The sequence below is a fragment of the Carassius auratus genome, chromosome 27, assembly GCF_003368295.1.
Source record: "Carassius auratus strain Wakin chromosome 27, ASM336829v1, whole genome shotgun sequence".
NCBI classification, from domain to species: Eukaryota; Metazoa; Chordata; class Actinopteri; order Cypriniformes; family Cyprinidae; genus Carassius; species Carassius auratus.
The window spans coordinates 10,534,251-10,547,247 of NC_039269.1; the positions used below are offsets into that span (position 1 = coordinate 10,534,251).

A 12,997-nucleotide genomic window follows, 5' to 3' on the forward strand; every position below is an offset into this window, starting at 1 on the left:
AGTGTATTGCTCTTCCTTAGTTAATCCATGGAACCTTATTAAAAAGTGTTACACACAGTTTAATATTCAGCAAAGATGCATTGTTTATCAGAAGTGATGGTAAATATAATTTATAATAGTTCAAAATATTTATTTTCGATTCATAAAAGGATCTAGAACAAAAATGAATCACTCTCCACAAAAATAAGCAGCAACTGTTTTAATGTTTCTTGGCATTGATCAATAACAGAATAATTTTTAATGCATCATGTGACACTGAAGACTGGAGCAAGACTGGCTGCTGAAAAAATTGGCTTTGCCATATCAGGAATAAATTACATTTTAAAGCACATTAATATAGAAGCATTATTTTAAACTGAAATATTTCACGATATTATTGTTTTATTTACTGTTTTTTATTAATTAAATAAATGGTTAGCGTATGAGATTTCTTACAACAACAACAACAAAAAATCTTTCTTACCCCTTAACTTTTGAACTCTACTATATAGATACAGTTAAAAGATATAGTTCAGTAATTTTACAACAACCCAAAAGAGGGTAGAATTTGATCTCATTTAGAATAAAAATGGATCGAACTCAAGGGCATGGTCCTGGGTGCTGGCCTACAAAATTATATTAAATATTTTACTTTGAAATGTTTAATCAAACGGCTAAGACAGTTTTTCATTGCCACTGTCCAGATGTCATATCTCGAATACATCAAAGGATACCCCAAATATATGGGGGACAACCGAGATTAACCTTGGGCCAAATAAATAGCAACTAACATTCGATCAAATAAATTAAGTTTGCCTCATTTTAACCCACACATATATAAATATGTTCTCAACAAATACTTATACTCTAATGAATCTGCTTTGTATGGATTGATTTATCATTGATACGTTTAGGGCTGCGTCACTTCCTGTTCTGATCTGCCTGTGTGTGCTGCTCTGTAACATAACATTACGTACTTTTCTGAACGTCGTGTTCGTCTTGTTTGGATTTGTGTGAAAGGGCCTTTGTCGGGTATGATTCAAACGTAGCCTATAGTTCATCTTCAGTTTTATTTAATAGCGTTGTTTAATAGTAGTTTTATTATATGGCCTGGAATATGGCAGCAGGAACCGGCTAGCTAATGTTAGCCTATTCATTACAGCAGACTACCTGCAAATATATAGCCAAAAAACATATTTAGATGTTTAATAGTGCAGTTTAAATGTGTGATTTCTTTTGTGCTGAGAGTTTAAAATGCTAACGAGTTAAGATCAGTTACATTTAATTGCAATATAGCTTTTATTCTTTTTTCCAGCGTGACGGTAGTCTTGCCGTCAGTGCGTGGTTACGTTTAGTCTTACGTTATCTCTGAGAAATTGGACGATTGCAGAGTTTATCATATTATTTTCCTATAGGCGATTAATAATCTTGTTTTTATTTTTAATCGTTTCATTAATTTAAACCTCATGCAGGCCGAAAACAATGGCGGACATTAAGAACTTCCTGTATGCTTGGTGTGGAAAAAAGAAGCTAACGCCGAACTATGACATCCGAGCAGCTGGAAATAAAAACAGACAGAAATTCTTGTGTGAGGTGAGAATAATGCTGAAGCCTCCCAAAGTCACTTTGCAATATCGTATATAATATACCTTGTAATAAAACGTGTTTGTTGTTTTGAATCATGTTTCTTTAAGGTGCGTATTGAGGGTTACAATTACATTGGCATGGGAAATTCTACCAACAAGAAGGATGCTCAGTCCAATGCAGCCCGAGATTTTGTGAATTATCTTGTTCGGACGAAAGAAGTCAGTGCTAGTGAAGTTCCTGCTCTAGGGGTCAGTATCACATCGGTCTTTAAAGTTCTTCCACTACTCATCTGTATTATGAGGAAGGAATGGGTTTACATCTATTGTTTTCAGGTCAGCGTACCTGATGGAGGGAATGAAGAAGGTGGTGGCTTTGGAAATCTCCCATCCAACTGTCCACTACCTCCACATCTGGCTGTGAAGAAGGAATCAGGAGAAGGTATCTTATGTTATACTTGGATTCATCCAGTAATTGATTGCCAACAAACATTGCTATAATTGAATATCATTGTTTTAGATGTCAATGGAGAAAGATGCCTGTAGACTACAGATGAGTGTAGTTAGCTAATCAATGTTCAAACCATTTCTAACAATGACTAAAACAACCATTTTAATGCTGTATTCTTCCTGTGTCTCAGAACCTTCTGAGGGTTGTGCACCCGTTCCTGGAGTCACAGGTTTGGGCTATTCTGGATTTGGTAACACCCAATGGGAGCGAGGAGCCAACCTGCAAGAGTATTACTCTAAGAGAGACGATCAGGATGCAAAAGCAGTAGGTCTTCATTTTTTACCAAGGTTTTTATAGAAAGTTTCTGAGAATTAAAGGGTCTTTTCTCATTCCACAAGACCTTGGAATCAGAGGAAGTTGATCTAAATGCTGGCCTGCATGGGAACTGGACTCTGGACAATGCAAAGGCCCGTCTGAACCAGTTCTTTCAGAAAGAGAAGAACCAAACCGACTACAAGTACAGCCAAGTCGGGCCTGACCACAACAGGTCAGAACATTGCCGTTTACGACAACAGCTCAGTTTTGAACTCCTTCCATGTGCTGTTTAAGAGAATTATTCATTTGTAGGCTAATGTTTTCATTTAAACGCTGGTGTCCTCATCAAAAATCAGACTTTGCATTTAAATGTAATGTGTCAAAGGTTTGTTTTTCTGCTGGACTGAAACAATGACAGAGAACTCCTTGATGTGCATCTAACCTCAAGGAGATCTCAGACCACTTAAAGACGGTCTCATCTCGGATGTTGCCTTGCAGAATCAACAATGTTTTATGGGTGAATCTCACGAAACTGGTCAAGAACATGTCCAGGTCATATTTCACTGCATCACTTAAAATACTGCATTTCAAATGTGTAAGAATAATTGAAGTAATTGTCATAATATCAATGCAAAAAAAAAATCATACTGTTCTAAAAACAGGAGGGGGTGAAATGTGACCTGGACATGTTTTTGTGAGATTCATCCATGTAGTACGTAATCTAAAAGGAGGACAATAGAGATGCCAGAAATCACAACCTTACATGGGGGAAAACATGTGACACGACTTAGGCTACACTAAGAGGTCACATGGTGAAGTATGTGATTGTTTGGGTTCAGAGGAGGGAGAGGCAAAATAATGTCTGGTTGTGATTTCTGGTGTCACTCGTCCATCAGGGGTCAAGGCCTCCAGTACTTGGTGAGGAATAACACCATGTTTAGAAGTCTGGCAGAAAAACAAACCTGCTCTGGATGGGTTGTTCTGTACGGACTCTGCGCTGAAATGTCATGCAGTTGATCTCATGTGCCGTCCGGTTAAGAGGTCAGTTTGTGGAGTTTATTCGTGCTCAAATCTTGTCAAGACACATGTAGGCTAAATGTCACGTTGGGACGTTTTGATTTGAAATCTTGCTCTGTTATAGGAGTTTTATTGCTGAGATGACAATCTTTGTAAGACAACTGGGTAGGAGTAAGTATCAGGAAACCTTCTACATAATGAACTGTAAGGTCAAGGGCAAATGGTTTCGCATTAGAATTTGAGTCCTTGCTAAAGCTACCCTTCTTTTCCAGAGGTTGTAGCCCGTGAGCATGGCTCTACGAAGAAACTGGCTGCTCAGTCTTGTGCGCTGTCAATTGTCCGTCAGCTTTACCATTTGGGGGTCATAGAAGCCTACACAGGACAGACCAAGAAGAAAGAAGGAGAGACTGTGAGTTTAACACCCCAGTTCATCGATTGCTGCGTTTCCACCGAAATTACCCGGAACAATTGTACCAGGAACTCTTTTCCCCAGAAGCTATTTTCCCCCCAGAGCTGTTGCTTTCTGTGTTTCCATCGCAGTCTAAAGTACCAGGAAGATTAGGCAAATAGTCTGGTGACGTAGGTCTGCGCACGTTTCTCAATACAAAGGACACACATTTTGGACTTGCATCCTCAGTAGTTCAGACTTTGTTCATTCGACTCGGGAGTGTGATGTCCGCGACGACGCAAATCCAGTAATTCTGCAAGCAGCAGCGTACTTGATAACTTCAGTCAGCTCGCCTTGGCTACTGCAATTTCCCTCACTGGAGCTCACCGTCTCCGAAATCGGCGAAACACGTTTTTTAGAAGGCACTGTCTTTATAAATAAACCCCATATTCGAGTTTTAAACAACTACATTCTCGCCTGAAATACCAGCCTAAAGTCCCTAGTTCCTGGGTAAAGTTCCAGCGGTGAAAACGCGGCTTATCTTCTAAGCCCTGTGTTTACTGACTCTTCTAACTTCCTGTTTTGGTTGCTGTGACAGGTTGATGTATATGAAGTGAATCTCAGTGATGATGTACAGCATCAAATACACAGTATTGTGCAGGAACTTGGCATCCAGGTCCCTCCTCCTGTAAGTGTTGGACAGAAAACCTTCCTGACTTAAGAGCATTACCAAGTAAGAATAAGTAAGAATGCGTTTCCATTTAGCCTCATGACCCCAGCAGTCCAGTATCTCTGGTGCAAGGGAAGATGGCTCAGTTTGAGCCCTCACAAAGGCAGAATACAGCAGGAGTGGTGCCGTGGTCTCCTCCGCAGGTCAACTGGAACCCATGGACCAGCTCCAACATCGACGAAGGGCCACTGGCATTTGTGAGTCTGCTGTTTTTTGATCAACTCTTTTAACTGAAATGTGAAATTGGTGTGATGAACTTCATGCCCCTGAAAACTTACTGTACTTGGGTTTACAGTGTACTCCAGAACAGATCAGCACAGACCTGCAGCATGAGCTCAACTACCAGCTGGAACAGGACAAAAATCTGCAGACGGTGAGATAAAAAAAACAGCCATGGAAAAAAACTAAAGTTTTAATGTTATCATATCAATATGCATTTGGTATTGTCAGATTACTAACAGCATGGTGTTTTTACAGATTCTTATGGAGCGAAGTCAGCTGCCAGTCAAAAACTTTGAGGAGCAAATCATGTCCGCCATTCACAATAACCCAGTGGTCATCATTCGTGGAGCCACTGGCTGTGGAAAGACCACTCAGGTTCCTCAGTACATCTTGGATGAGTTCGTACAGGCAGGCAGGGCGGCTGAATGTAATATCATAGTTACGCAGGTGAGCCTGTTGAAATGCTTTCTGATTTTGTGAGCTCAGTCACCTTAAGGACAAGACAGTAATGTGACTTGCTTCTGCCGCTGTTTGTCCTCTTAGCCAAGACGGATCAGTGCTGTGTCAGTGTCTGAACGTGTATCGTTCGAGAGAGGGGAGGAGGTGGGGAAAAGTTGTGGCTACAGTGTACGTTTTGAGTCTGTCCTGCCCAGACCTCATGCCAGCATCCTCTTCTGCACAGTTGGTACGTTCATTCCTTAATGTTGAACTGTGACACTTTGTACAGGGTTGGGTGATAAAACTAAAAATGTCTTCTTCACAGGGGTGTTGCTGAGGAAGCTGGAAGCTGGTATCCGTGGCATCAGTCATGTGATTGTGGATGAAATCCATGAGAGGGACTTAAATGTAAGTCCAGTGTTACCGTATCAGCTTTAAAGTGTCATGAAACAACCCCCACTGGTGTGCACTGGTCGTTCACACCTCAGATTTGAAAAAGAGTCAAGTAAAGCTGTGTAGAGGAGGGGAGAAACAATGTGCAGTGTCTTGCCCTATTCACAAGTGTGTTTTTCTGTCCAGACTGACTTCCTGTTGGTAGTGTTGAGAGATGTGGTCCAGGCTTACCCTGATGTGCGCATCATCCTCATGTCTGCCACCATTGACACCACCATGTTCAGGGAGTACTTTTTTAACTGTCCTATCATCGAGGTGCATGGACGTGCACATCCTGTACAAGGTGAGAAGCGAAGCATGTTTTCACAATGCACTGTTTTGTAATGATATTTTAATGTTTTAATATTTACGTCATCTCACACTGGATGAAATACTCCTATGGGTGTTTGGAAACCCATTGCCCAATGTTAGAGCATTAATTTGTAATGTCTTGTCTGTAAAACCTGACAAATTATTATTTATGTTTTGATATCTCAAGAGTATTTCTTAGAAGACTGCATTCAGATGACTCAGTTCGTACCACCACCAATGGACCGGAAGAAAAAAGATAAAGATGAAGAGGGTGGAGAGGAAGATGTATGTTTTTTGTTTGTTTTATTAAATTAGGTGCAAAAAAATAATTATAATTTTTTTTTTTTTTTCACTGAACAAAATTATAAACGCAACACTTTTGTTTTTGCCCCCATTTTCCATGAGCTGAACTCCAAGACCTAAGACTATTTCTAAGTACACACAAGGCCTATTTCTCTCAAATTTTGTTCACAAATCTGTCTAAATCTGTGTTAATGAGCACTTCTCCTTTGCCGAGATAATCCATCCACCTCACAGGTGTGGCATATCATGATGCTGATTAGACAGCATGATTATTGCACAGGTGTGCCTTAGGCTGGACACAGTAAAAGTACACTCTAAAATATCTAGTTTTATCACCCTATCGCACAATGCCACAGATGTGGCAAGTTTTGAGGGAGCATGCAGTTGGCATGCTGACTGCAGGAATGTCCACCCGAGCTATATATATATATATATATATATATATATATATATACATACACACACACACACCGTACAGACCAAAAGTTTGGAAACATTACTATTTTTAATGTTTTTGAAAGAAGTTTCTTCTGCTCATCAAGCCTGCATTTATTTGATCAAAAATACAGAAAAAAAGTAATATTGTGATATATTATTACAATTTAAAATAATTGTTTTTAAATTTATTTTAAATTCTCATTTATTTCTGTGATGCAAAGCTGAATTTTTAGGATCATTATCACATGATCCTTTAGAAATCATTCTAATTCATTATCAAAGCTGGAAACAGTTCTGCTGCTTAATATTTTTTCAGAACATGTGATACTTTTTTAGGATACTTTAATGATTAAAAAGTAAAAAAAATATTTTTGCTTTTTTTTTTTTATAAATGCAGTTCTTTTTTAACTTTTTATTCATCAAATATATATATATATTCAAAACCATCCACACATTTTTTTTTTTTTTTACGGTATATCCTCTGGAAATGAATCATACCTTTTCAGACCTTGAGAACACCGTAGAGAAGAAGAGCTGCATTTAACATTATTCCACAGTACTGATCAGATGATAGTTTACTTAAGTGTACATGAGTTATAATGCTTGACATTTGTCTGTGTGTTCTACAGGTGAACTGTAATGTCATCTGTGGATCGGAGTATTCTCCTGAAACCAAGCGTGCCATGTCTCAGTTGAATGAGAAGGAAACTCCGTTCGAGCTGATCGAGGCTTTGCTGAAGTACATTGAAACGCTGGAAGTACCAGGAGCTGTGCTAGTCTTCCTTCCAGGCTGGAACCTCATCTATTCCATGCAGAAGCACCTGGAGATGAACCATCACTTCGGTCTGTAATGATATTCTGCTCACACTCCAACAAAATGGACTTGAACTTATATCCACAATACAACTCATAGTGATTCCTCTAATATTCTGTCCCTCAAAGGTGGTCATCGATACCGAATCCTGCCGCTTCACTCTCAGATCCCCAGGGAAGAACAGAGACGAGTGTTTGAGCCCACTCCTGATGGTGTGACAAAGGTCTGGAGACATTTAACTGGGCAATTTAGGAGTGATATATTAAACATTTTATTTTAAACAAATTTTGCAAACACACGACAGGTCATTTTGTCCACCAACATCGCTGAGACCAGCATTACCATCAATGATGTGGTCTTCGTCATAGACTCCTGCAAGTAAGCAGCTTCACCCAAATCTTACAATTCTGTAATTTCATTATTCATGTCATTCGAAACCTGCATGACTTTCTTTTGTTAAACACATTCGATGGAAGTTAATAGTAACCAGCTGTTTGAATGTGGGTCAGTAAATTAGTTGTCATTTTGGGAGAAACTATCTCTTTGATGTACATGTCTCCTTCTCTATATACTCCACAAATACCAAATGTGTGTCATTCAGGCAGAAGGTGAAGCTGTTCACGTCTCACAACAACATGACAAACTACGCCACAGTGTGGGCCTCCAAGACCAACCTTGAGCAGAGGAAGGGGCGAGCTGGCAGAGTCAAACCAGGCTTCTGCTTTTACCTCTGCAGCAGAGCTCGTTTTGAAAAGTATGAAATATTATCCTTCATTTGTACCAAACATTCAGACTAAATCACATAATCTGAAATGTTAATGATTGCAATGATTGTTATGCAGACTGGAGACCCATATGACTCCTGAAATCTTCCGCACACCACTGCATGAGGTGGCCCTCAGCATTAAGCTACTGAGACTGGGTGCCATCGGGAATTTCTTGTCCAAAGCCATTGAGCCGCCTCCATTGGATGCCGTTATTGAAGCTGAACATACACTGAGAGGTACAGATTTTTCGTACACGTCTTTATGATGTTGAAGTGAACAAAATCAAACAAGCCTCTGTTGCTCTCCAGAGCTGGACGCTCTAGACTGCAATGATGAGCTGACTCCACTGGGACGCATTCTGGCCAAACTGCCCATCGAACCACGCCTGGGAAAGATGATGATCATGGGATGCATCTTTAAGTAAGTTTATTCATCCAACATTGTCTGCTTATGAATCGAGTGCTGCCAAGAACATACTGGGAGTGCTTTATTATGAACTGCTATTTTTCCCTAAATGACCTATTGAATTTACTTAAACTTGTGTATGTGTTTGTGTTGTTTAGTGTTGGAGATGCCGTGTGCACTATCTCAGCAGCGACCTGTTTCCCAGAGCCCTTTATCAACGAGGGCAAACGCCTTGGTTTTGTTCATAGGAACTTTGCAGGCACACGTTTCTCAGATCACGTGGCCTTACTCTCTGTCTTCCAGGCCTGGGATGAAGTTCGGTGGGTCCAAATGCCATTGCATTAAACTATTACTTTGTATAGTTTTGGGGGGGGGGGGGGGGGTTTACATTTTGATCTCTTGGGGGTTTGGCATTCTAAATAGATTTGAACTTTTCAGGATGGGAGGTGAGGATGCAGAGATCCGGTTTTGTGAGCACAAGAGGCTGAACATGCCCACTCTGAGAATGACCTGGGAGGCCAAGGTCCAGCTGAAAGAGATCCTTGTCAACGTCGGTTTCCCTGAAGGTTAACCCCCGCTTCTAGATAAACATACATGTAGTTCTACAGTTTATTTCAGTCCTCAGATTTTTAAGTCATTTTTTTTTGTCTTTTCCCTTTCTTGTAGAGTGCCTCATGAATCAGGTGTTTAACACTGTGGGACCAGACAATAACTTGGATGTAGTGATCTCTCTGCTGACGTTTGGCTCTTACCCCAATGTGTGTTACCACAAAGAGAAAAGGAAGATCTTGACCACAGAGGGGCGAAATGCTCTAATTCACAAGTCCTCAGTCAACTGTCCTTTCAGCAACCATGATATGGTGTATCCATCTCCCTTTTTTGTCTTTGGGGAAAAGGTTGGTTTGAAAAGTCTAGCTTTAAACTGCAGTTTCTACTTTTAGATTTAATGAATACTTACATCACAGTTACATCACAGCCACAAACCATCTTTTTTTTTTTTTTACTTTGCACATAATATTGGACATTTCTTATTGTAATATTAGAATCCAATCATATGGTAGAATCCAGTCCAATATAATAAATATATAGTTCATTTAAAATATTTGATTGGAATGTGTAGTGCAAGACAAAAAAATAAATACTGTGCATTTTAAATGTGTACACCACCACTTCCAAGTTTGGCATTTATGAGTTTTTTTTTTTTTAGTACTTTCATTCAGCATTGACCCATTAAATTGATCAAAAGTGTCTGAAAGCTTTTTTTTTTATAGTTATGTAAAGCAGCACAACTGTTTTCAACTCTGATAATAAGAAATATTTCTTAAGCACCACGTCAGCTTATTAGAATGATTTCTGAATGATCATGTGACACTGAAGACTAGAGTAATGGCTGCTGAAAAAAAGTTACATTTTTAAAATATTAAAATAAAATACAAAATTATTCTGTTTATTTATTTCTGTGACTTTTGATCAATCAATTGGTGAATTGAAGTATTAATTTCTTTCAAAAAATATTGAAAAACATCTTTCTAACTCAACTTTCTTTTGAATGGTAGTGTATATCTGCTAAAAGTTTTTTTTTTTTTTTTTTTTTTTTTGTCAGCTTTTACAAGTATTCAAATATAATTTATGTCTTTTGTAATAACAGATCAGAACTCGAGCCATTTCTGCCAAAGGAATGACTCTTGTCAGTCCTCTTCAGCTTATTCTGTTTGGCACAAAGAAGATCACCTCCAATGGAGAAGTTGTTGAGCTTGACGACTGGTATGTGTTGAACAATAAACAACAAAAAATAAGTTCTCCAGAATTCTTGAGTCGGGAATCCTGGGAGCAAGCCAGATTTTTTCAAGGAAGTCACCAAGAGAAGTGTTCCAGTGATCATCAAGAATGTTCCTTCCTTCTGTAGGATCAAATTGAAGATTCCCCATGATATAGCCGGTGGTGTGGCAGCCCTGAGGGCAGCGATGGAAGCCCTGGTGGTGGAGGTGACCAAAGACCCAGAATACATCCGAAATTTCGATCCCACCAATGAACGCTTGCTGAACGTCATTCGGCTTGTGTCCAGACCCTCGTCAGCTGGCATCAACCTCATGGCCTCCAACCCACGGTGAGATCACTGAACCCATACATCTGATTGGCTTATTTAGGAGAAAGGTTGCTTATGACTAAACTATTTTTAAAAAAAGTTTTTTTTTTAACACCCTTTTATCTTTGTTATTTACAGCTTTGGAGATGGTCCACGACCACCCAAGATGCCCCGTACTGACTTTGGAGGGGGTGGAGAGTTTAGGGGCCGTGGAGGAGGAGGATACAGAGGTGGCGGTGGTGGTGGATCCTGGTCTGGTGGAGGATATAGAGGAGGTGGAGGTGGCTTCAGGGGGTCTGGAGGGTATCGTGGCGGCGGGGGTGGATACAGGGGGTCTGATGGGGGTGGATACAGGGGGTCTGGTGGGGGTGGATACAGGGGGTCTGATAGGGGTGGCTTCAGGGGGTCTGGTGGGGGTGGATACAGAGGATCTAATGGGGGTGGAGGATATGGAGGAGGAGGAGGAGGATATGGAGGGAGGGGATTCAGAGGAGGCTGGGGGGGAAACAGGGGTGGTTATTAAAACTGAACATCTGAACAAGGATATCTTTGGGAAGATTTAAAATATTTTTTGTTTTGTTATCACTTGTAGTTGATATTCAATCTTTCCTTGTATGTAAAAAAAAAAAAAGCATGAATAAATTGAAACCATGACTGCCATACTGTCAGTTAATAACAGTTATTAAAAATAACTATGTGACCAATAATGTATGGCAAAATACATGTTAAGTGTTGTATTCTAATAAAATCATTTCTTTTTTAATGATTTTAGTCTTGATCTCTCTCATGCACTGTAAGAAATGAGTTCACAGACTAAGAAATGAAGTCACTGGTGGGAATCAGAAACTCTCCAAAAGTGTTTTTTTTCTCAGTCTATCCAGATTGAGCAAAATTTTGTGCCCTAAAACAAACAACTCTGTTTAGATATATGCATTTTGAGAAATATTTGTGAAAATTAACGTGTGCAGTCAATAATAATGGAGTTCTGGCTGATAAATGCATCAATATTGTACTTTAATAATAACACTACTTCAGTTCTAGTGTTTTTCTAGAGACTTTAGTTTTTTTTGCAGCTGAAGAAGTGTCTATAAAACTGTACACACGAGAGTTTTGGAACACTAAAAGCTGAAGTGTGTTGACATGTCTTTTGAAAAGTATAAATCAATGTTATTTTTTTTTATTATCTTTTTTTATTTTTGTACATTCCCTTTCGTAACATTTTGGCTACCAAATGTATCATTGATTACCAAAAAATTCATTACTCAACTAATCTTTTTCATAAATGTTCAAAAACACTAGGGAAACAATCAGTTAATATGTATAATTAAATAATAGCAAGACCGAAGCCTTTAGATTTACCTTTAGTTTTATAGAATTGTGTTGGTGCATAAATAAAATGCTCACCAAATATTTTATTAGATATATATAGATATATACTTAAACTACAAAAAAAAAAAAAAAAAATTTGTATTAATATCTGGCACTCATCGTGATTCTTTGCTAATGATTACCGATAGAGGGCGCTTTAAACCTTCAGCAGAGTATGTTTATATCTGATTGGAGAGTCTATCAATGGAAGATACCATTAATTATTTAAAAAGTATTTAATTGCTTAGTTTTGTATGTGTTTTTGTTTTTATTTATATTATATAAAGCATTACTCGCATCTGATTTACTCAAAAAAAGCTAATCTGGCACTGCAGCAAAATTCCAGAGAATGTGTGGAACTTCTCTGAGAAGAATATAGTAGTAACCACTGGGTAAGATGAGAGAGTACACAGGCTTCCTTTTGTATCTTTAGAGAACAATTGTTGATGAATGTGTTAAAAGTTTGAAGGTAGCAGTGAGACAATGCACATCCAGGGCATGCCTGAGCTTGATGCAGTGGTATGGGGGCAGAAAAGAGTATTTGACAAAGTGTTGACACTCATTTCACTTTTTGACATACAGGGATAAATCTAGCCCTCATTTCCCCTGTCCTGGATGTAGAAAGAGATTGATGGATAGACAGAAGTCTACTAAAGAGCTGACTTGATTGCAAGGTCAGGGGTTTTATAGTACTGCTAGCTGTCAAGATTCTTAGCTCAAAAATGTATCTTTGCCTTTTAGCATTTTAAATAGCCCATAATGCCATTTTTGTCAAGGAAAATTTTAACCAATTTCTCTCCAACAGAGCAATTAAATCCTGTTTAGAGAGCTATTAAAGCAACTGATCAATCAAGGTACATAGTTGATGATTGATTGTCTTGTTGAACACCCAAGTTTTGTTCTTTGATCACAGTTTGATTAAATTGTTATAGCGTTATCTAAAGGAATG

General features: G+C 38.9%; 1 protein-coding gene across 2 annotated transcripts; it reads left to right on the plus strand.

The window, feature by feature from the left end:
* The first annotated feature begins 888 nt into the window (after nt 1-888).
* Nucleotides 889-11,443, plus strand: dhx9 (DEAH (Asp-Glu-Ala-His) box helicase 9). 2 transcript variants are annotated; one of them, XM_026205832.1, is made up of 28 exons: nt 889-1,011; nt 1,452-1,572; nt 1,674-1,814; nt 1,899-2,004; nt 2,204-2,337; nt 2,412-2,560; nt 3,470-3,516; nt 3,618-3,754; nt 4,332-4,421; nt 4,499-4,660; nt 4,759-4,836; nt 4,941-5,132; nt 5,229-5,370; nt 5,449-5,531; nt 5,703-5,859; nt 6,055-6,152; nt 7,238-7,451; nt 7,551-7,645; nt 7,727-7,800; nt 8,024-8,176; nt 8,265-8,425; nt 8,498-8,609; nt 8,753-8,914; nt 9,033-9,160; nt 9,261-9,490; nt 10,243-10,358; nt 10,501-10,701; nt 10,819-11,443. In XM_026205832.1, exons 2-28 carry the CDS (start codon nt 1,462-1,464, stop codon nt 11,201-11,203), a joined length of 3,858 nt encoding a protein of 1,285 aa, XP_026061617.1. In that variant the 5' UTR covers nt 889-1,011; nt 1,452-1,461; the 3' UTR covers nt 11,204-11,443. The 2 variants fall into 2 exon arrangements, with proteins under 2 accessions (XP_026061617.1, XP_026061618.1); XM_026205833.1 differs by lacking the exons at nt 889-1,011; nt 1,452-1,572; nt 1,674-1,814; ... (1 more) ...; nt 2,204-2,337; nt 2,412-2,560 and adding an exon at nt 3,225-3,369.
* Nucleotides 11,444-12,997: the final 1,554 nt, after the last annotated feature.

Excerpts from the sequence above, each read along its gene's own strand:
- dhx9 (XM_026205832.1), top strand. The coding sequence starts at position 1,462 with ATGGCGGACATTAAGAACTTCCTGTATGCTTGGTGTGGAAAAAAGAAG. Across the intron at positions 5,532-5,702 it reads TCCATGAGAGGGACTTAAAT|ACTGACTTCCTGTTGGTAGT; the intron begins GTAAGTCCAGTG and ends TTTTCTGTCCAG. Across the intron at positions 5,860-6,054 it reads ACGTGCACATCCTGTACAAG|AGTATTTCTTAGAAGACTGC; the intron begins GTGAGAAGCGAA and ends TGATATCTCAAG.